The sequence below is a fragment of the Trematomus bernacchii genome, unplaced genomic scaffold (assembly GCF_902827165.1).
Source record: "Trematomus bernacchii unplaced genomic scaffold, fTreBer1.1, whole genome shotgun sequence".
Taxonomy (NCBI): domain Eukaryota; kingdom Metazoa; phylum Chordata; class Actinopteri; order Perciformes; family Nototheniidae; genus Trematomus; species Trematomus bernacchii.
The window spans coordinates 22,484,196-22,506,900 of record NW_022987720.1 but is presented as its reverse complement, the minus strand read 5'-3'; the positions used below and the strand labels follow the sequence as shown (position 1 = coordinate 22,506,900).

General features: G+C 40.9%; 4 protein-coding genes across 5 annotated transcripts in view; all 4 read right to left on the bottom strand.

Moving 5' to 3' along the window:
- Positions 1-11,957, bottom strand: part of LOC117492180 (deoxyhypusine synthase-like) — a 31,728-nt gene extending 19,771 nt beyond the window's left edge. Inside the window, exon 1 of the mRNA XM_034142299.1 lies at positions 11,913-11,957. The gene's annotated coding sequence lies outside the window, so the exon portion shown is untranslated. The remainder of the gene's footprint in view (positions 1-11,912) is intronic.
- Positions 4,837-11,956, bottom strand: LOC117492181 (deoxyhypusine synthase-like). Its single transcript, XM_034142300.1, has 10 exons — positions 11,913-11,956; positions 7,559-7,755; positions 7,250-7,414; positions 6,792-6,913; positions 6,578-6,674; positions 6,329-6,415; positions 6,118-6,223; positions 5,929-6,032; positions 5,682-5,807; positions 4,837-5,010 (listed from the first exon to the last, which is right to left on the bottom strand). Exons 2-10 carry the CDS (start codon positions 7,748-7,750, stop codon positions 4,903-4,905), a joined length of 1,107 nt encoding a protein of 368 aa, XP_033998191.1. The 5' UTR covers positions 7,751-7,755; positions 11,913-11,956; the 3' UTR covers positions 4,837-4,902.
- Positions 11,958-13,534: 1,577 nt separating the features above from the next.
- LOC117492271 (transportin-2-like) lies at positions 13,535-17,206 on the bottom strand. 2 transcript variants are annotated; one of them, XR_004556842.1, is made up of 9 exons: positions 17,106-17,206; positions 16,808-16,882; positions 16,372-16,470; positions 16,037-16,132; positions 15,853-15,928; positions 15,527-15,626; positions 15,229-15,303; positions 14,793-14,891; positions 14,156-14,350 (listed from the first exon to the last, which is right to left on the bottom strand). XR_004556842.1 is itself a non-coding variant. In XM_034142427.1 (8 exons), the coding sequence occupies exons 3-8, from the start codon at positions 16,460-16,462 to the stop codon at positions 14,213-14,215; spliced, it is 576 nt and encodes a 191-aa protein (XP_033998318.1). In that variant the 5' UTR covers positions 16,463-16,470; positions 16,808-16,882; positions 17,106-17,206; the 3' UTR covers positions 13,535-14,212. The 2 variants fall into 2 exon arrangements, 1 of the variants encoding a protein (XP_033998318.1); XM_034142427.1 differs by lacking the exon at positions 14,793-14,891 and having other exon boundaries at positions 13,535-14,350.
- Positions 17,207-19,349: 2,143 nt separating this feature from the next.
- LOC117492270 (transportin-2-like) lies at positions 19,350-22,693 on the bottom strand. Its single transcript, XM_034142426.1, has 9 exons — positions 22,655-22,693; positions 21,989-22,076; positions 21,529-21,627; positions 21,048-21,143; positions 20,864-20,939; positions 20,538-20,637; positions 20,246-20,320; positions 19,810-19,908; positions 19,350-19,435 (listed from the first exon to the last, which is right to left on the bottom strand). Exons 1-8 carry the CDS (start codon positions 22,679-22,681, stop codon positions 19,876-19,878), a joined length of 594 nt encoding a protein of 197 aa, XP_033998317.1. The 5' UTR covers positions 22,682-22,693; the 3' UTR covers positions 19,350-19,435; positions 19,810-19,875.
- Between the last annotated feature and the right edge of the window lie 12 nt (positions 22,694-22,705).

Below are 22,705 nucleotides of genomic sequence, written 5' to 3'. Positions count from 1 at the left end.
ACTTCCTCGGCAAGAGGGTGCCTGATATTCAGTTCCTCCGGCCCTTGGGCAGACTGACGGCTGCCTCAGCCGTTGGGCCCTTAGGCCCGCTGTCGTTGTGCCCCATGCAGATGTGGCTGATCAGCCTTCTCTTGGATGCCAAGTGGCACAGGCACAGGAAAGTCAGAGCGTTGCAGCGTTGTCTCCACTCTCTGTCACGCCGGAGGGGCAGGGTCTATCTCCTGATGGGCGTGCCCATGGGCGCCATCCCATCCCGCCAGGAGACCGTCACCATAGGTGCATGTCTCTTAGGGTGGGGTGCAGTGCGGCAGGGCAGGACCGCTCAGGGTCAGTGGTCTGCCCAGGAGGGTGCACGCCATGTCAGCGTGCTCGAGCTTCGGGCTGTGCAGCTTGCACTCACGTACTTTCTACCCCAACTGAGGGGCAAGAATATGCATGTTCCTTGGGACAGCAGGTACACTGTTGCCCAGACGGCAGTCCCTTCTAGATAGTGGGCGTTCTCACTCCACTCTGAATTTATGTGGCTGCTATTTCTGCCCGACATGTTCGGGTCGACGGCGCCACGGCGGGGTGCCTCAGGTCGGTGTCCCTCTTCCTGAAGAGGGGCTTTACGGCAGCGTCCCCCTAGCACCCCGAGGGCTCCGGCTTGGGACCTGCCCCTGCTGCCGGATGCCCTATCATCTCCTCCCTTCGAGCCCCTGGCCCAGGTGGGGCTTTGGTGGCTGCCCACGAAGGCAGCATTTCTGCTTGCCATGGCCTCAGGGAGGCAAATTGGGGAGTTACATGTCCTCTCCATAAACGATACATGCCCCAGGTGGGACTCTCAGGTGTTGCCCTTGGCATTCCTGCCCAGGGTGCTTCCACAAACCCACTTCAATCAGCCTGCCCAGCTGGCACGCTTTGACATTCGGGAGAACGGCACGTCGAAGTGGCTGTGCCCTGTGGGTGCCCAAAGGGCGAATATCGAGGCTACTGCCTGTATACGGCAGTCGGAGCAACTCTTGTTTTTGCCATAGCGGCACTAAAGGAGGTGTGCCCTCTACCAGTGGCTGCCCCACTGGGTTGTCGATACCATCTCACATGCCTACGGGGCCAGTGGCCGCCCCTTGCCATCTGAGCTGAGATACCACTCTGCAAGGAGCATCTCAACATCTTGGGCTGCCCTGAGAGGGGCGCCCCTGGAGACCATCTGCGCCGCGGCGTCGCGGGCGTCTTCTGGCACATTCTCCAGTTATCGGGTTAATGTCGCCACTCCCCATTCTTTGGGCATGGTCCTTTTGCCGAGCTCCGCTGCTTCCAGTAGTGAGCCAGGGCTGGGATTCTTCATGACACGGTTGGTATAAGTCATCCAGTGCTAAAAGCACCGCCTCTGACGGTCAGTAGGGACGAAATAGAACGATAGTTACGTCTGTAACTACGGTTCTATGAGTCCCGGATGACCGCCAGAGTTTCCTGTCACTCAGAATTCTTGTGTGCTCGCGAGAAGATTCTGGGAACAGATCCTCTGATGACACTGGCTGATATAGCCGGTGTCACGTGGGTCACAGGTGACTTTGTTGATATTGGTACTCGTACTGCGCATGCGCACGATGGACATATCCAGTGCTAAAAGCACCGCCTCTGGCGGTCATCCGGGACTCATAGAACCGTAGTTACAGACGTAACTATCGTTTTATGGTTGCTTGTATTATCCTCAGATAGTGGTTTGTTTAAATAACTAGTGACATTTTAATAAATATTGAAAAAAATGGCTCCAAAAAAGGCATATATATATATATATAACCTGGCCGGCTTAACCCGTCTGTATTTCTTCAAGCACCACAAGATTCATAGTTTATGAAGTACAATTCTGGGCCATTGATTGTGTTATTTCTCCAAACACATACAGTAAACATGCCTGTTATGAAGCCTTAAAATGGTGCAGGAAAAGGACTTTACATTTGGTTATACTTAAAGACAGGACTATTCAGTTAAGAGAAGAGAAAAAAGGAAAGAAAATTGTTAGAATGGGTTATGTAACATTAATGACAGACATAATATGAGGTCCTTGGCACTCAGACTTTAGAGGGGTCATTTTGTGATCATGGGGCATCACCCTTACAGCATCAGGACAATATCATATGGAATCAGATACTGGAAGTGTGCTGGAGGCGTTAACTGGGACTGATGGAAGGATGAGGCTGATGAGACTGAAGAATCTGCGAGGAACGAACTAGCGGCAGAGGAATAATTATATATTAAAAGACAGCAGCATCATAAGAGGGCAACCATGTGACAGAGTGTGTTACTTTGCTGAAGGATATTTGTGACCAGCTATCCATTCCAGGCCAGACTCTAAAGACTTTCCAAGGTGTGAAAATGCTGCTGCCGGAGTACTGACTGGAAGTATCGCTGATATCATGTCTACCATCCTCTTAAAATACTCTGTCCAACAATATCAGTCTCAGGAAGAAATGTTTTTTAACGCTTATCAAAAGAAAAACATGCATTATTGTACTCAGGAGGGGACATTGACAGAGGATTACTGGAAAAGTACACAATAAGTACTTCATAGTACTTGTGGGGGTAGTTTCAGTAGTACTGAGTCCAACAGGATCAATCTCACGAAGAACTAATGGCAACAAAAAAGAATTCCCTCATCAAACTTAGCAGAAGTGGCTTGATTTTGTTCTCAGCAGGTGACTTTGACAGAGTATTTCTCAAAAAATACACAGTAAAAGTACTTCAATGTATTGTTAGTAGTAGGCTTACTAATACAAAGTTAAACCGTATCAATTTCATTAAGAACTAATGGTAACATTTTATTTTTATCATTCATCAAAGATAGCAAAAAACATGCATTATGTACTATGGAGGGGACTCTGACAGAGGATTACTCACAAAGTACACAGTAAAGTACTTCCTTTTATTTCTGGTAGCAGTCAACTAGTACCGAGTCCAACAGTATCAGTTTTATTCAGAACATATGGTAAAAAATATTTGTATAACTCATTGAATATAGCAGGAAAGAAAATGAAGAGCAGCTGATTGACCGAGTGCAGAATCGCTGTATAGTTTAAATCTCCTTAGTTACAATGTTGTCCATTTTAGACAAAGGCTTATTATATTTACAGCCCTAAGAACATTCATTTTCTGGGCTCAATATGTGTCTTGGCTGTTTTCGTTGTGATCGCTAAATTCAGATCGCTGGATCGCGAGAAACACCGCTGTCATCAGGCTGGCAAGGGCTGTTCCATTCTCTGCTCAACCTCCCGCCTTCCCAATGGACTCAGTAGTGCCCCCTGCTGCCGTGGAGCATGTGTGAGTGAGCATGTGTGACTTTGGGTGTTTCTCAATCGCGAGTACGCTTGCTTGGTAGCACATGTCTGCCGAGCATCTTGCTTCAGAAGCGAGTCAAGAATACTTCCTGGCATTCGGAAAACAAAGAGTGGAACAGGCTAGCAAGTGTGCAGGTGTGCATCATATGAGAGGCCCCGCCTTACATCTTCCGCCACAGATTTGGGGAAATTGGTCCGTGCGCAAAGCATTGTGGGGATTTTAAGACCGCGAAGTCTACTCATGTGCAGCCTCGATATTTCTCCAAACGGAGTACGCCGGGCTCGGTAGATTTCCAAGTATGCTGGAGATTGGAACAGTACTTCGGCGGCACTCAATGACGTAGTATGCTTGAAATAGTGGCTCTGAAGCAGCTTTACTCGCGATTGAGAAACACCCCCTGTGTATGAGCACAACCACGGCGGAATATTACTGCCAAAAGTCACGTGAGTGAGTCACGTGACTTTTGGCAGTAATATTCCGCCGTGAAAAGAAAAAGTTTTGTACCTGTAAAAAAAAGTGTAGTTGTAAAAACAAGATTTGTACTTGTAAAAAGAAGTGTTGTAGTTGTAAAAAAAATGTGTGTACTTGTAAAACCTATGCTGAATTTGTCTCTGAAACATGATTTATTAGAAAAATGGTATGTGTTTATTTGATAGACACGTTTTTTCTTTGCAAAACTAAATGCATTAGTTTGTAGATGGTGTTTTGTATTTGCAAACCACATTGTGTTTGTTAGTGAATCATGAGGCATTAGTAAAACCTGTTTAGTTTGTTTGTGGAGTTATGGCAGGAAATTAGCTCCATACAAACCTACCTCTTTTGGATTTGGAAAGGTTGGCATGTATGAGTTCCACGCATAACAAAAAGTATTTTCTCAGGAGCTGTGTCTCCGGCATCATCCCGCTGCTTTTTGCTTTTTCGTCAGTGATTATTTCAGATTCAAGAGAGAAAAGTGTGAGAGTGAGGAGTTTGACTTAAAAAACTGGATGCTCTTAATGTCTTTCATTTTTGTAAAGCACTTTGAATTGCCTTGTGTTGAAAGGTGCTATATAAATAAACTTGCCCCGCCTTGCCTTAATGATTAATTAATAATTAAATTAATAATAATTAGTAAGTACATTAGTACATTTTAAGTGACTTTCTTTGCCACGAGTTTCCAAGAGCATCACCTCTTAAAAGACACCCTTGATGAGTTTTGTGAGAAAAGTTGACATTTAAATTAGTTTTTAGGCATAGCCTGTGAGTTGTTCCGATCTCTGCAATTAATTCTAATTTAATATTCCGTCATGGTAATCTGTATTTGTATTTTGTATTATCTTATCGTCTGAATATGTAAAGTAGTACATAAATGTAGTAGAGTAAAAAGAACAATATTGGCGCCCAAAATGTATGTGACTGTGTGTGAATGTTAGTCTACAGTGATGAGCAGGTGGAAACTTGTATGTTTATGAATGGGTGAATGCTGTCTTTGAGTAGTCAAGACTGGAAGAGCAGTTTGTAAATGCATATATCATTTATTTTCACAGTTCATGTTACAGAAAGAATAAATAGGAAAATGAAATATGTTTAGTGTTTCTAACAGATTTAGGAAACATCTGTTGACTCGTTTTTGCCAGCTGTCATCTTATTAGCATGAACTGCAAAGGTCTCTGCCACCAGTAAGGGAAAAACAATGGAAGCATCTGCAAACACCTAAAGAGAGAAATGAGAAGCTGTTAAAACATCAAATACATTTTCCAACAAGGGCCTGTTCAGACCTGTTATTGTGATGAAAGAATAAGTTACTCAATCTCTAAAATTAACTACAAAATTCAGAGAAATGTTGACTGTGTGACTGAAACTGGATTTAGTTAACGACCGACAGGTGTGTTCAAAGATCAAAGCAGTTTTTTTACAGCTCCTGTCCCCTCTAGTCGTGATGTCACCCAATCTAAGTCTTAACCAGCTCTCCCATTCATTCCTATGGGGCAAATGATCGCAGTTTTCTGTGATTTGCGTGAAAACTGCTAGGCGAATCTCTTATAAAAGACATAGCAACCCGATCCCGGTCATTCCGCACGCTTTGATGTGTTTTTTGTGTGTTTCGTGTCAACGTTGCCTGACGAGTAGCATGACAACATTTGTGGCGGAAGAAGGAGAATACGATAAGGTAAGTATGTCCAATACTATAGCCTACTGTGTGTGGCTTCGCCAGTCACACATAATGATTGAACCCTTTAATTGAACCATTGAACCAATCAGAGGGTTTGTTTCAATTGACCAATCAAATGACTCGATTAAATGGGCCAATCAGAGGGTTTGACCCATTGGGCCAATCAGGCTAGGTGTAATGGACCAATTATATAATACTTGATATCAAATACCTTCACAGGTTTGGCATCTAAGCTGATCTTGCCCCAGGACACGGCCTCATCAGGTCTGGCTCCAGAGTCACAGCCATCGAACTCCTGAGCCGTGTTCACAAACACAGCATAATCAGCTCCGGCTCTCTGGAGGGAGACAAAGCAATGTATCCTTTAGTCACTTGCAACCTCTCTTCCATATTTGATAAGATATATGTATTTACATAACAACAAAACAATCTCATAATCAAAAACGTAGAAAACGTACCCATGCATTTGCATTGCAGACTTGGTGTTTGGACACGCCCCCTCCCAGGGCGAGTATCCCTGTGCTGTTGGCTGCCACTGCAAGATGGTTCAACTTTGTAATATCTGTAATCAAATGCATTGAGTAAGACCAACTACAAACACAGACTCAAATAAGGTAAGCACCAATGAGGTTTCCCATTATTTTTACCCTCAGCTATGTCCAGTATCAAACCGGGCTTTTTGAATGAGAAGAGGAAGAACGCGTCTCCGATGGCACCGTCTGTCAAGGCAGGGCTGAACACCGGGATGTTATTCTGAAATCGTCAGCAGATCAATGTTTAGTGTATTTTAGAGGAAAATCCCTCGGTTTTTCCAAAAGTCCACACATTTCCAGTCTAATGTATACCGGCAGGACTCACCTTGTAGGCCCAGTAGTAAACAGATTCAGGGTTGTTGATCTCCTTGCCAAGCCGATGGATCATCTTAGATGGAGTCCAGCGAACGCCCTGAAAGAAGTTAACAAAAAATAAGTGCGCTTGATGAGAGGGCGAAAAAAAATCTTCTTACAAATAATATTATTTGAGTTTTTTTTAAATATATTTTCGAAACTTGCAGCATTTTTATATTTTTGGGAAACATTTGAAAAGTTTGAAAAGTAGTCCACACACCTGAGTGTTCTGCTCCAGCAGCATCTGCTCTAAAATGGGCATCAACCATTTGTCGAATTTCACATAGTTTTCTTCAGGCATCAGTGTGTTTCCTGTCCTGTATCAACAATGGAACACAGCACATCAAAAACACTTTTTTAATTTAATTTCACTTTTAATGTGGTATTTCCATTTGCAAAGTGTCAAATTCTGATGATGCAACATGTTCTCTGACCTGTTCAGTCCTATTTTGTAAAGATGCTTGCCAGGCATATCGAAGTCTCCTATGTACATCGGGCCCAAACACTTGATCAGATCCTCCTCTATACCTCCAGCTGTTGTCACTAAGACATCCACCTATACATAGAAAGACATATTGATTAGGGAACAGATATGATTTGTAGTGGACTACAGGACAAGACTATACTGTATATTCCTCAGATTCATATGTATGGTTGTTTCAATAGTGCAGTTCGTGGACAAGATAGCATCTAACATTTAACAATAGTCAGAGAGAAATGGTGATCGTTATACAAATGATTAACACTATTATTTTAATTATCTATTCATCTTTTTCTCAACTGATGGATCAATCATGTACTGTTTTAATAAAAAATCTATGTAATTTAGTTTAATATTTTAGAAAACGACTTAATCCTGGTGCTAATGCCTTATTTTTTAGGAGAGTTGTACCATTTTGTGTTCTGCAAGATAGCGGATACTCTCCCTGACTCCACTGCTGATGAGGTTTGAGGTGTAACTGAAGAAGATGGTGCAGCTGTTAAGGCAGGGGCAAGTGGATGGGTCTTCCTCAGCAAATCCATTTATCCTCTTCATCGGTTGCTGGCGCCTCTCGATCTAGATGTGGAGTGAATTAGACCGATTAAAACCATGCCATCAGTTAATTGTGCATAATCAAAAGATAACAATGCAATCTAACAAAACCAAAGAAATGTACGTGCGTATTCATCAAAGATCTCTTTCTGTGTTCAACCATCTCACCATTTTGTTGAGCTCCTGGATAGCCAAGCCCACCCTAGTGGCCTGCAGACCGGTGGTAAGGTAGGACTTCATCAGTGCGCGGTAGTCCACTCCCTGGTTGAAGTCGTAGCCCTGGATCTTTGGTGTATCCTCTGGCACTGGCTCCATTTCTCTACAGGTATCTTCAGGTAATGGGTGGGCATGGTGTGCCATATTGTCTGAAAGAACAATAACAAACATTCCTAAATAAGTTCTGGAAGTGGGAAGTGTAAATATCTATACAACTTGAAGAGCTTTTTCCTCAAGATCAAACATATGCAGGTTTGTTAACTTTGGTAAGTTGTTGTGGTTCTCTTGAATTGTGTATTTGATGCAGATCCACATCAACCGTTTGCATGTATTAAGGGTTTAGACTGAGTGGCCTAAAATGTGAGATAACCAAGTAGGTTAGACCAAAGCTGAGATGACCAAGTAGTGTGTAGCCCCATTTGGTTCCATTCGAACTCTAGCATTTCAGGATTTACTACAAAAAGCCCTTCGTTCAAACTTTTACTAATGGTCAGATCAAGTCTGAAATTTGACTTGCATCAGAGCAAATATGACAATATTATGAGCACAGGTTTTACTGTTAAGTAGTTTATTTATCTAAAGAACTAGGGGTATTTTCTTGGACTATAAAGAAACTGTTTATCAGATTAAAAATCAACAACTTTAGCGATGCAATGTTTTCACTGGGCAGGAAGAGGATGTTGTATATTACAATCTGAAAGGTAACTAAGGTTGTTAGACACATTTTGAACAGTAAACAGGTGCAGCATTCACCTGTTATGTGTAGTAGAGTATACTTATATAGCTGCACTTATATTTCTCTAACCTAACTGGCAAATCCAGCTACATTAGTTCTTACCATGCATTCAGTATGTGAGGCGGAAGTCTTTCACTGTTTTCTTTGTATGTTTTAATTCTATATCCTCCCAGGTATTATCTAAAAATAGATGGAGTCCAGCAAGCACAACGCCATCAACAAAATAAAAAATGATAAGGCCAGCTCAGGCATCAATGGTACATATTGTATTAGTTGTCTCATTTTATGCTTTTCAGCAGCACTCAGTGGTGCGCTACAACTCTGAAATCAATAGAAATCAATAAAATAAATATCAGATCTAACTATAATTTAAACACAGTTGTTTTAAAGTGTTGATTGTCCAACCTTAACAAGCTTAGGCTACCCTTAATGTTGTCTCCCCGTACTTCTTGTTTTTCCTGTGTTCATTTCCTGATTCTAATACGACATGCTCCCTTCTCATTCTTATGACACATTGCAGGTTTAACCACTATCTCCATGCACATTTCTTGTATAATCAGTTTACTTCAACACCCTCCATCTGTTTATCCTTCCAGCTTAACTACACCCGCTGGAGACCTTTTACTCCACCATCGTCTGTTTTAAGTTCAATAAACGTATGACGGGGGAGAGGAAACAGTGTGGTTATTTAGTTTCTATTGATAATGCATGAAACTAAAGCTGTGTATCTCAAGATTTAGGAGTAACTAATAATCCAGTAATATAATATGTATGATTCTAAAATGGGACAATTAATGCTTTACTTTTTCTACTTTAACTATATTTCAATGACATTACTTGTGTACTTTTGTTTAGGTAAGGTTTTGTGTGCAGGACTTTTACATGTAAAAGAGTATTTTTACACTGTCTAAGCATTCTTCTTCGATTATTATTATTTTTAACAAGATTCAAAGTTTTTATTGTCAAAACCAAAATGTACTTTCCATTCAGCTCATTGTGGAATAGCCTCCCAACTGAGATACGGGATTGTCCCACTCTCAATAGTTTTAAAGGTCGACTCCACTCAAAGAATGGTTGAGAAACAAACAGACGTGCAATCATCGCTAAATGCACTTTAACACAGGGGTATCTCCTCTTGCACTTTAGGTAGCTCTTGTATCTTATCTTGCACTGTATATGTCGTTGCTGCTAGATTGTACTGCCATGTGGTAAATACTTGTGTATGCTGCTCTTTTGCACTTTTTGCATATCATGTATTTGTTTTTGCTATGTGAATAATTGTTCTTAAATGTTTTATGTGAGGGATTGCGGATGGAAATTAGCTCCAAACTAAAATCCGGCATATTTACACTATTTGCATTTTGTTGTTGTTTTAAGTGTTCATTAATGTGCATTGTCCCTGCTAAATAAACGATTAAATGAAAAAGAATGTGCAGTATACAGATAGAAATGGCAATGAAAATCTTAAAGGGTAGGTACATTTGAGAAACCGGCTCGAGATACACTTTTTGTTATATTCCATGGAATGCTCTTAACATCCCGATAGCAATGAATAATAAAAAAGTGCTTTGACGAAAAAACCATAAAAAAAAATTAATCTGTGGAAGCCGTAATAGGCTACTGTAAAAAGCACGACCAATCATTTTAGCCGGCCCGGCTAAAATAACTGGATGGCCTACCTGCCTGTCAGCTTTCCATCTGTGCCCTACCTTTAAAAGTGGGGTAGGTGATTTTGGAGAAACCAGCTCGAGTGCGCTGGAATTTGAAAATACACAACCGGAAAAAATCTGCCACTTCCTTACAGAGCCCCTCCTCCAACACACACGAACGCGCACGTGACCAATGAGGGCACGAGATAAATGTGTGCACAGATGGAAGGCTGACAGGCAGGTAGGCCATCCAGTTATTTTAGCCAGGCCGGCTAAAATGATTGGTCGTGCTTTTTACAGTGCTACGGCTTCCACAGATGACATTTTTTTTTATTGATTTTTTGTCAAAGCACTTAAAGGTGGGGTAGGTAAGTTTGAGAAACCGGCTCGAGATACACTTTTTGTTATATTCCATGGAATGCTCTTAACATCCCGATAGCAATGAATATCTTAAGTGCTTTGACAAAAAATCCATTAAAAAATGTCATCTGTGGAAGCCGTAATACTGTCCGACCAATCATTTTAGCCGGCCCGGCTAAAATAACTGGATGGCCTACCTGCCTGTCAGTTCCATCTGTGCACAAACTTATCTCGTGCCCTCATTGGTCATGTGCGCGTTTGTGTGTTGGAGGAGGGGCTCTATAAGGAAGTGGCAGATTTTCTCCGGTTGTGTATTTTCAAATTCTAGCGATCTCGAGCCGGTTTCTCAAACGTACCTACCCCACCTTTAAGTTCCTCCAACATTGCAATATAATTATATAAGACTTTAAACAATAAAATAAAAATAGTGCAAGAAGAAACAGAGTAGATAAGAATAAAATAATGCATATTGTGTTGCAAGACCAATGTGCAAGTGATGCAAATTAAGTAAACTATATAAATGTCAGAAAAATAAATAAATACAATAAGCTAAATAATGGAGAGGATGTTGTAAGCTACCAAGTAAAAGCTGGAGTCTATATACATGAAAATAAAATAAGAGATACAGAATTAAAATGTGTACAGTAAAATGAAATACTGTTTATAGTGGCTTAACAGAGCTCAGGCATTAAACTGTGTTATGGCCTGTGGGATTAAACTGTCAAAACAAAACCACAATGTTAAATGTAAACTCAGGGCATCACTTCTACACACAGAATTGGGACAGACCATGCAGGTCCTTAAAATATTATTTTCAATTATTAAAAGATCGCAACTTGCTGTTAAGGGGATGTTATGAGCCTGGCTTTGACTTTTGCAGTCTGTGTACCTTTGTTTCCATTGTTGTTCTTTCTTAACCCAGTAAACAGAAAGGCGACTGAATCTGTGTACCTTCCTTTAGATTGTTTGTTTTTCTTAAACCAGTAAACAGTTTCTTGCTGAAAGACAAAACCACATTCTTCATCTATAAGAAAGAGGTTCCCTTTCATAATATATTCTCCCATTATTTTTATTTTAAATATGGATAACATTCATTCAGATAGAGTTGGGAAGTGTTTCTGTCAGCAAGAAAGTGAGTTTACCAACAACTAGTGAACAGTCTATAAAACACAAGCTCATTATTAGCTGAGGAAAGGAAGAAAGGAAGGAAGTTAGTTTGAAACTTTAAAGTGGACCTATCATGCAAAATACACTTGTTCATGTCTTTTATACATAAACATGTGTCCCCTCTGTGTAAAGAGATTCTGAAAGTTTCAGGAAAAAAGATTTGCTCACTTTTGTCCTGATCCATTTATATAAAAACCTGTCTGAAAATGAGCTGATCAGATTTGGGACACTTTGTCATAACGATGTTTTGGCTTGTGTAACCATTAGCCAATAACCAACCAAGGTAATGAACATTTATGGACAAATAGCAGATGTTGGACTAATTAGGAAAGCTGTAACATTTGCGTTTAAATGTCTGTCACAAAAAAGGCACCCCGATTTTGAAAAACCTTACCTGGCTGACAGATGGTCTCTGAAGGATGCTGGCCTGGCTTTAAGATGTTACTCACACCTCTAACCAACCTTAACAAGCTTAGGCTACCCTTAATGTTGTCCCCCCGTACTTCTTGTTTTTCCTGTGTTCATTTCCTGATTATAATATGACATACATTGCAGGTTTAACAACTATCTCCATGCGCATTTCTTGTATAATCAGTTTACTTCAACACCCTCCATCTGTTTATCCTGTCCTTCCAGCTTAACCACACCCGCTGGAGACCTTCTACTCCACCATCGTCTGTTTTAAGTTCAATAAACGTATGACGGGGGAGAGGAAACAGTGTTGCCTGTGGTTAGGGTTTAGTTTTCTGAAGTTAACTATAATTGCAAACCTGTGTATGAGCTTGTCACATTTTAAAACCACCAATGGGATAAAACACAAGCTCATTATTAGCTGAGAAAAGGAAGAAAGGAAGGAAGTTAGTTTGAAACTTTAAAGGGGACCTATCATGCAAAATACACTTGTTCATGTCTTTTATACATAAACATGTGTCCCCTCTGTGTAAAGAGATTCTGAAAGTTTCAGGAAAAAAGATTTGCTCACTTTTTGTCCTGATCCATTTATATAAAAACCTGTCTGAAAATGAGCTGATCAGATTTGGGACACTTTGTCATAACGATGTTTTGGCTTGTGTAACCATTAGCCAATAACCAACCAAGGTAATGAACATTTATGGACAAATAGCAGATGTTGGACTAATTAGGAAAGCTGTAACATTTGCGTTTAAATGTCTGTCACATTTTATTTTTACACTGCATATGATATTCAACTTAGTTTGATACAGATACACTTACTTTCAGAGCTGGGAAATACATTTACTCAAGTACTGTACTGAAGTAGAATTTTGAGATACTTGTACTTTACTTGAGTATTTCAAGTTGATACTACTTTGTTATTTTACTCCACTACTATTTAGAAGTAAATCGTGTACTTTTACTCCACTAGATTTAATACCTTTAGTTACTTTGCAGATTTGGATTAATGATGTGAAATATAATCAACTCTTAAATCAGACTTTAGTTCTAACTGGAGTAAATCCACAAGCTACCCTGCAGCATACAAAGTCATTGAAACTAGCTGCACCTTTACCAGCTTTAACACTTTAATGATCAATAATTATAATCTAAACATATCATATATATTATTCTGAAATGGATCAATCTGCATAATGAGTACATTTGGAATGCAGGACTTTTACTTGTAACAGAGTACTCCTAAACTCTGGTACTTTAATCAAGTACAAGATCAGAGTACTTCTCCAACCTCTGCTTGCTTTTAAGTGTATCTTTTGGACATGTCTTTAACTTCTTCAGATTGGATCTAAAATAATCCCAGGGAACACTTCCAAGATAAATTCAATATTTCAGTTGGATGCACTGTGTACAAAAAAATTGAGTAAATAATTTTTATTAATTAGGTTTTTAATGTATACTGGAATTTCATCTTAGTTCATTTGTAAAACAAGTGAAACTCCTCCCAGCTGAACAGGAACCAAGAGCCATCTGCATGGTAGTTTCCAGTCAGGCCCAAACAGATTCAGTTGATAAAACAGAATACAAAACTTCAGACGACTCAAATCTTATTAGGAAACAATTTATTTCCCCCTATTCACAGAAAATTAAATAAAAAGATACGTTGGATAACATCCCATCTGCACCACAGTTGAGCAAAAAATAAGGTACTACATTGAATTCAATTACCAGCCTTGATATCAGATTGAAAAAAAAGTTATGAATTAGTTTTTCCACATTCTTCCCTAAGGTATGCACCAAGCATAGCAAGCACCGACCCTCCTTCAGTCCAACCACAACATAATCAAATGGTCCGCTATAAAACAACGAAAACAAATTATTCTTTAAATAAAAAATAAAAACATTTAAAGTAAAAAATAAATGTATGCACTGGGGCACAAAAAACAAAATCAGAAACAAAATTAATTAATAAAAACAAAACTGTCACATGTGCATCAAAATAATTTGTTTTAAAAACAACCAAATAATAAATCAAGTGAGCAACAAGACCAACATTCACTTAAACATGCGTCACTTAAGAGGTGATCATATGCCATGCAATAGCTTGGTACTGCGGTGGTAAAACCTTAGTCCTACTGCGTCTTCTTTAGCCTCAAACGAAGAGGAAAACAAGAGGCCTATGATTGGAGAGGAACTCAGTAACTGAGGGAAGAGGAAGGAAATTAAATTCAGCTAAATGTACATGTGAAAAGAGAAGACCCATGTATATGCACACCAAATGGTTTATGCAATTTCTTGGAAAAAGGTGCAAACTATTTGTGCACATTTCCTGCATTTCCGCTCCTTCAGCAGAGGTGGGAACTGCTCTGAGAACTGCTGCCAGTTCTCCTCCCCCACCTGGTCCTTGAAGCCATGCAAGATCTTGGAAAAGAAAAAAGAAAACAGTAATGGATGCCGAATAAACTCAGTAAATCGATAGGTTTAAAATTGAGAGTTTAAAAGGACAGTGGTTTAACTTTTTTAAGAATTCAACTTATGCACCTAGAAGAACATTGATTTAACACAGGTTAAATGACATATACTGGACTTGATTATTGAGCTCATGTGTTGTCGTTCCACGTACTAAAAACAATGAATGGCAAAGTGAAAAAACATTGGCAGTGTGGTTTGCACAGACTTAAATGGCAAACACTCAACTGTGCCACTTAGCTAAACATCATTTGGCATATCTGGATCAGAAATTAAAACAAACGCATCATCTTTTTTCAATAAAGGGTTTTTCATCATATCCAGATACTGGGCTTTATATTCAAATAAGCAGACAAAAAGGGTTTATTATTTAACAATAAGCACAAGCACTTACCCATTTGCATGGCGATCTCTCCAATGGCCCAGGTGGCGTTGTTACACACCGAGATAAACTCTGGGTTCAGGTTGAGTCCCAGGATGGGCATGAACTCAGCTGGAGGGAGGACACGAACACACAGGTTACAATACGAACAGAAAGACATCCAGTCACTTTTACACTGCACAAGTTCTGCCTTTACAACTTCATGTATGATTTACAAACTGCTCTCTCCCTCCTCGAAACAGTAAGCTCTACACACACTTCTCAGACTCAAAAGTCATCCGCACGTTTTAATCAGATTTCGAATGTCTGTAAGGTGATCATCACAGAGTGTGGCGAGCGAGCACTCAATTGAGGAACATTTCATTGAAAACATTAATCATCTAACATGAGGTCCTTGAGTGTGAAAGGATGGGAACAGTGATGGTACTCCTGATGACGAGGCTCTCACCTTATAAAACATGTCTCTCAGGTCGTCCTTAGGGTTGACCCAGGAGGCCACAGCGTCACAGAAGAAAATGAAGTCCTGGAGAGAGAGAGAGAGAGAGAGAGAGAGAGACAAGAAGTTGAGAGTAAATTCAGAGCTCAAATGAACAGGGTCAGGGGTGTAAAGTGTGATTCTGGATCAGAAAATATAGGAACATAAGGTATCATTATAAATCAATGAGCTGGGTGTGTCATCATTTCCAGAAAGGAGTCAGCTGGACGTCCTCTGTAGCATCTACAGCTTTTATTACACATCTGCTCACCTGCACCACGCCTGCAGGGTTCACACCGATCATCACGCAGATCCCCCTGAAGGCCGAGTCCTTCTCCTCGTTATCTCGGATATTCCTCAACGATGTGCACCTGGGAAAGGGGGGTGGACAAAAGTGGAAGGTTTATTCATCCATATTTTGTCCCAATGACTTCCTATTCTTCTGTAAACCAAAAAGAATTGTCCTTTCTGAATTAAAGTTCATACAAATGTATTGCAATAAGGGCTACTGGGATTCAAAACAGAAAAGTGAAGAGTGTCTCATTTTAATATCAGTAAACATGTGATTTCATGACATCAGAATGACAATAAACTCACCATGGTCTGATGAACTGCTGCAGCTGTGGCGCCACCTCCTGGGGACAGACGTAACCCAGTCTGCCGATGGTAATGGCTGCACACAGGGAGACGAAACAAGTTAACGTCAACTCCCCCTGACACTCAAATGCTTCCCAACGTTTGAAGTACATACAACCTAAACTGTGTCTGACAGTGTGTGTACCTGTGTTTTCCAGCAAAGTCTTGGGTGTGTTGGGTCTGTTGATGATCTCCACCAGGTTTGGCAGAACCACACCCACGTACAGCTGCATCTCTGCACCTAGAAGAACATTGGCAAAGTGAAAAAACATTGGCAGTGTGGTTTGCACAGACTTAAATGGCAAACACTCAACTGTGCCTCTTAGCTAAACATCATTTGGCATATCTGGATCAGAAATTAAAACAAACGCATCATCTTTTTTCAATAAAGGGTTTTTCATCATATCCAGATACTGGGCTTTATATTCAAATAAGCAGACAAAAAGGGTTTATTATTTAACAATAAGCACAAACACTTACCCATTTGCATGGCGATCTCTCCAATGGCCCAGGTGGCGTTGTTACACACCGAGATAAACTCTGGGTTCAGGTTGAGTCCCAGGATGGGCATGAACTCAGCTGGAGGGAGGACACGAACACACAGGTTACAATACGAACAGAAAGACATCCAGTCACTTTTACACTACACAAGTTCTGCCTTTACAACTTCATATATGATTTACAAACTGCTCTCTCCCTCCTTGAAACAGCAAGCTCTACACACACTTCTCAGACTCAAAAGTCATCCGCACGTTTTAATCAGATTTCGAATGTCTGTAAGGTGATCATCACAGAGTGTGGCGAGCGAGCACTCAATTGAGGAACATTTCATTGAAAACATTAATCATCTAACATGAGGTCCTTGAGTGTGAAAGGATGGGAACAGTGATGGTACTCCTGATGACGAGGCTCTCACCTTATAAAACATGTCTCTCAGGTCGTCCTTAGGGTTGACCCAGGTGGCCACAGCGTCACAGAAGAAAATGAAGTCCTGGAGAGAGAGAGAGAGAGAAAGAGAGAGAGACAAGAAGTTTAGAGTAAATTCAGAGCTCAAATGAACAGGGTCAGGGGTGTAAAGTGTGATTCTGGATCAGAAAATATAGGAACATAAGGTATCATTATAAATCAATGAGCTGGGTGTGTCATCATTTCCAGAAAGGAGTCAGCTGGACGTCCTCTGTAGCATCTACAGCTTTTATTACACATCTGCTCACCTGCACCACGCCTGCAGGGTTCACACCGATCATCACGCAGATCCCCCTGAAGGCCGAGTCCTTCTCCTCGTTATCTCGGATATTCCTCAACGATGTGCACCTGGGAAAGGGGGGTGGACAAAAGTGGAAGGTTTATTCATCCATATTTTGTCCCAATGACTTCCTATTCTTCTGTAAACCAAAAAGAATGGTCCTTTCTGAATTAATTAAAGTTCATACAAATGTATTGCTATAAGGGCTACTGGGATTCAAACAGAAAAGTGAGTGTCTCATTTTAATATCAGTAAACTTGTGATTTCATGACATCAAAATGACAATAAACTCACCATGGTCTGATGAACTGCTGCAGCTGTGGCGCCACCTCCTGGGGACAGACGTAACCCAGTCTGCCGATGGTAATGGCTGCACACAGGGAGACGAAACAAGTTAACGTCAACTCCCTCTGACACTCAAATGCTTCCCAACGTTTGAAGTACATACAACCTAAACTGTGTCTGACAGTGTGTGTACCTGTGTTTTCCAGCAAAGTCTTGGGTGTGTTGGGTCTGTTGATGATCTCCACCAGGTTTGGCAGAACCACGCCCACGTACGGCTTCATCTCTGCACCTAGAAGAACATTGATTTAACACAGGTTAAATGACATATACTGGACTTGATTATTGAGCCCATGTGTTGTCGTTCCACGATAGGTGGAATGTATTACAACTTTTAGAAACCTTCTGTCATGAGGAAAAGGACATTTTTCATGTACTAAAAACAATGAATGGCAAAGCGAAAAAACATTGGCAGTGTGGTTTGTACAGACTTAAATGGCAAACACTCAACTGTGCCACTTAGCTAAACATCATTTGGCATATCTGGATCAGAAATTAAAACAAACGCATCATCTTTTTTCAATAAAGGGTTTTTCATCATATCCAGATACTGGGCTTTATATTCAAATAAGCAGACAAAAAGGGTTTATTATTTAACAATAAGCACAAGCACTTACCCATTTGCATGGCGATCTCTCCAATAGCCCAGGTGGCGTTGTTACACACCGAGATAAACTCTGGGTTCAGGTTGAGTCCCAGGATGGGCATGAACTCAGCTGGAGGGAGGACACGAACACACAGGTTACAATACGAACAGAAAGACATCCAGTCACTTTTACACTACACAAGTTCTGCCTTTACAACGTCATGTATGATTTACAAACTGCTCTCTCCCTCCTTGAAACAGCAAGCTCTACACACACACTTCTCAGACTCAAAAGTCATCCGCACGTTTTAATCAGATTTCGAATGTCTGTAAGGTGATCATCACAGAGTGTGGCGAGCGAGCACTCAATTGAGGAACATTTCATTGAAAACATTAATCGTCTAACATAAGGTCCTTGAGTGTAAAAAGATGGGAACAGTGATGGTACTCCTGATGACGAGGCTCTCACCTTATAAAACATGTCTCTCAGGTCGTCCTTGGGGTTGACCCAGGAGGCCACAGCGTCACAGAAGAAAATGAAGTCCTGGAGAGAGAGAGAGAGAGAAAGAGAGAGACAAGAGGTTGAGAGTAAATTCAGAGCTCAAATGAACAGGGTCAGGGGTGTAAAGTGTGATTCTGGATCAGAAAATATAGGAACATAAGGTATCATTATAAATCAATGAGCTGGGTGTGTCATCATTTCCAGAAAGGAGTCAGCTGGACGTCCTCTGTAGCATCTACAGCTTTTATTACACATCTGCTCACCTGCACCACGCCTGCAGGGTTCACACCGATCATCACGCAGATCCCCCTGAAGGCCGAGTCCTTCTCCTCGTTATTTCGGATATTCCTCAACGATGTGCACCTGGCAAAGGGGGTGGACAAAAGTGGAAGGTTTATTCATCCATATTTTGTCCCAATGACTTCCTTTTCTTCTGTAAACCAAAAAGAATTGTCCTTTCTGAATTAAAGTTCATACAAATGTATTGCAATAAGGGCTACTGGGATTCAAAACAGAAAAGTGAAGAGTGTCTCATTTTAATATCAGTAAACTTGTGATTTCATGACATCAGAATGACAATAAACTCACCATGGTCTGATGAACTGCTGCAGCTGTGGCGCCACCTCCTGGGGACAGACGTAACCCAGTCTGCCGATGGTAATGGCTGCACACAGGGAGACGAAACAAGTTAACGTCAACTCCCCCTGACACTCAAATGCTTCCCAACGTTTGAAGTACATACAACCTAAACTGTGTCTGACAGTGTGTGTACCTGTGTTTTCCAGCAAAGTCTTGGGTGTGTTGGGTCTGTTGATGATCTCCACCAGGTTTGGCAGAACCATGCCCATGTACGGCTTCATCTCTGCACCTAGAAGAACATTGATTTAACACAGGTTAAATATACTGGACTTGATTATTGAGCCCATGTGTTCTCGTTCCACGTTTGGTGGAATGTATTACAACTTTTAGAAACCTTCTGTCATGAGGAAAAGGACATTTTTCATGTACTAAAAACAATGAATGGCAAAGCGAAAAAACATTGGCAGTGTGGTTTGCACAGACTTAAATGGCAAACACTCAACTGTGCCACTTAGCTAAACATCATTTGGCATATCTGGATCAGAAATTAAAACAAACGCATCATCTTTTTTCAATAAAGGGTTTTTCATCATATCCAGATACTGGGCTTTATATTCAAATAAGCAGACAAAAAGGGTTTATTATTTAACAATAAGCACTTACCCATTTGCATGGCGATCTCTCCAATGGCCCAGGTGGCGTTGTTACACACCGAGATAAACTCTGGGTTCAGGTTGAGTCCCAGGATGGGCATGAACTCAGCTGGAGGGAGGACACGAACACACAGGTTACAATACGAACAGAAAGACATCCAGTCACTTTTACACTACACAAGTTCTGCCTTTACAACTTCATGTATGATTTACAAACTGCTCTCTCCCTCCTTGAAACAGCAAGCTCTACACACACTTCTCAGACTCAAAAGTCATCCGCACGTTTTAATCAGATTTCGAATGTCTGTAAGGTGATCATCACAGAGTGTGGCGAGCGAGCACTCAATTGAGGAACATTTCATTGAAAACATTAATCATCTAACATGAGGTCCTTGAGTGTGAAAGGATGGGAACAGTGATGGTACTCCTGATGACGAGGCTCTCACCTTATAAAACATGTCTCTCAGGTCGTCCTTAGGGTTGACCCAGGAGGCCACAGCGTCACAGAAGAAAATGAAGTCCTGGAGAGAGAGAGAGAGAGAGAAAGAGAAGAAGTTGAGAGTAAATTCAGAGCTCAAATGAACAGGGTCAGGGGTGTAAAGTGTGATTCTGGATCAGAAAATATAGGAACATAAGGTATCATTATAAATCAATGAGCTGGGTGTGTCATCATTTCCAGAAAGGAGTCAGCTGGACGTCCTCTGTAGCATCTACAGCTTTTATTACACATCTGCTCACCTGCACCACGCCTGCAGGGTTCACACCGATCATCACGCAGATCCCCCTGAAGGCCGAGTCCTTCTCCTCGTTATCTCGGATATTCCTCAACGATGTGCACCTGGGAAAGGGGGGTGGACAAAAGTGGAAGGTTTATTCATCCATATTTTGTCCCAATGACTTCCTTTTCTTCTGTAAACCAAAAAGAATTGTCCTTTCTGAATTAATTAAAGTTCATACAAATGTATTGCAATAAGGGCTACTGGGATTCAAACAGAAAAGTGAGTGTCTCATTTTAATATCAGTAAACTTGTGATTTCATGACATCAGAATGACAATAAACTCACCATGGTCTGATGAACTGCTGCAGCTGTGGCGCCACCTCCTGGGGACAGACGTAACCCAGTCTGCCGATGGTAATGGCTGCACACAGGGAGACGAAAAAAGTTAACGTCAACTCCCTCTGACACTCAAATGCTTCCCAACGTTTGAAGTACATACAACCTAAACTGTGTCTGACAGTGTGCGTACCTGTGTTTTCCAGCAAAGTCTTGGGTGTGTTGGGTCTGTTGATGATCTCCACCAGGTTTGGCAGAACCACGCCCATGTACGGCTGCATCTCTGCACCTAGAAGAACATTGATTTAACACAGGTTAAATGACATATACTGGACTTGATTATTGAGCCCATGTGTTGTCGTTCCACGATAGGTGGAATGTATTACAACTTTTAGAAACCTTCTGTCATGAGGAAAAGGACATTTTTCATGTACTAAAAACAATGAATGGCAAAGCCAAAAAACATTGGCAGTGTGGTTTGCACAGACTTAAATGGCAAACACTCAACTGTGCCACTTAGCTAAACATCATTTGGCATATCTGGATCAGAAATTAAAACAAACGCATCATCTTTTTTCAATAAAGGGTTTTTCATCATATCCAGATACTGGGCTTTATATTCAAATAAGCAGACAAAAAGGGTTTATTATTTAACAATAAGCACAAACACTTACCCATTTGCATGGCGATCTCTCCAATGGCCCAGGTGGCGTTGTTACACACCGAGATAAACTCTGGGTTCAGGTTGAGTCCCAGGATGGGCATGAACTCAGCTGGAGGGAGGACACGAACACACAGGTTACAATACGAACAGAAAGACATCCAGTCACTTTTACACTACACAAGTTCTGCCTTTACAACTTCATGTATGATTTACAAACTGCTCTCTCGCTCCTTGAAACAGCAAGCTCTACACACACTTCTCAGACTCAAAAGTCATCCGCACGTTTTAAATCAGATTTTGAAAGTCTGTAAGGTGATCATCATTCACTAAATTGGGGAGGAACATTTAGTGCCCGTATAAAAGGCTTTTACAGAGATTAAAACAGTCAATGCTGGTAACTGCTGATAGCCAGATAGTAGAGGACAGGCGTTGTAATGGCATTGTAAGTCAGTGCTGTGATGAAAACTCACCAATGCAGGGCTTAACATGCAGGAAGCACGCCTTGGTGAGATCCCCCAGCAGAGCGAAGGAGCTTTGCCTCACCTCGGGCATCGTGTCCTGCAACAAACAGACACTTTAGTGTTATCCTTAAAAATAAATAAAAGTTCCTGTACATTTTTGGTTGACTTTTTCTCCGTTCATAAAAAGAGAGAAACTAGAAATCACCGTTCTGAACTATGGAAAATGTTCAAGTTACAGAGAAAACCATTATGGACAAAGTGGAAACTTTTGTGCCATATCTGGATCAGAAAATATAGGAACAAAATGTATCATCTTGTGTCAATGAGCTGGGTTTTTCATCATCTCCAGACATTGGGCATTAGTTTTAAAGTGCATCCATTTGTATAAAAACAATAAATAAAAAAAACACTTTTTTTAGGTTGGAGTATGCTACAATTAGTTTGTGCAAATCTGTATGAAAAACCAACTATTTACTTTAAGTTAATGTACAACTTGCTGAAAGAGTGGAAAACTGTAGTTGGTCCAAAGGAAACGATATGAATTTAGACCTGAACTCGGACAAAATGTACATAGTCAATCAGCAAATGGCCCCTTTTTCACAAGTAGGTCGAGTTTCACAAAATATATTTCTCCATCACTGAAAAGAAGAGAAACTAGAAACCACTGGCTCATACCTGCATGCACTGGAAAAGCAGAGTCATGATGTTCAATCGGGACATCAAAAT

Excerpts from the sequence above, each read along its gene's own strand:
- LOC117492181 (XM_034142300.1), bottom strand. The coding sequence starts at position 7,750 with ATGGCACACCATGCCCACCCATTACCTGAAGATACCTGTAGAGAAATG. Across the intron at positions 6,033-6,117 it reads GATACTGGACATAGCTGAGG|ATATTACAAAGTTGAACCAT; the intron begins GTAAAAATAATG and ends ATTTGATTACAG. Across the intron at positions 5,808-5,928 it reads TCTGCAATGCAAATGCATGG|AGAGCCGGAGCTGATTATGC; the intron begins GTACGTTTTCTA and ends GTCTCCCTCCAG.
- LOC117492271 (XM_034142427.1), bottom strand. The coding sequence starts at position 16,462 with ATGCCCATCCTGGGACTCAACCTGAACCCAGAGTTTATCTCGGTGTGT. Across the intron at positions 15,929-16,036 it reads GACTTTGCTGGAAAACACAG|CCATTACCATCGGCAGACTG; the intron begins GTACACACACTG and ends CCCTGTGTGCAG. Across the intron at positions 14,351-15,228 it reads TGAGAGACATGTTTTATAAG|ATCTTGCATGGCTTCAAGGA; the intron begins GTGAGAGCCTCG and ends TTCTTTTCCAAG.
- LOC117492270 (XM_034142426.1), bottom strand. The coding sequence starts at position 22,681 with ATGACTCTGCTTTTCCAGTGCATGCAG. Across the intron at positions 21,628-21,988 it reads GCATGTTAAGCCCTGCATTG|CTGAGTTCATGCCCATCCTG; the intron begins GTGAGTTTTCAT and ends TCCTCCCTCCAG. Across the intron at positions 20,940-21,047 it reads GACTTTGCTGGAAAACACAG|CCATTACCATCGGCAGACTG; the intron begins GTACGCACACTG and ends CCCTGTGTGCAG.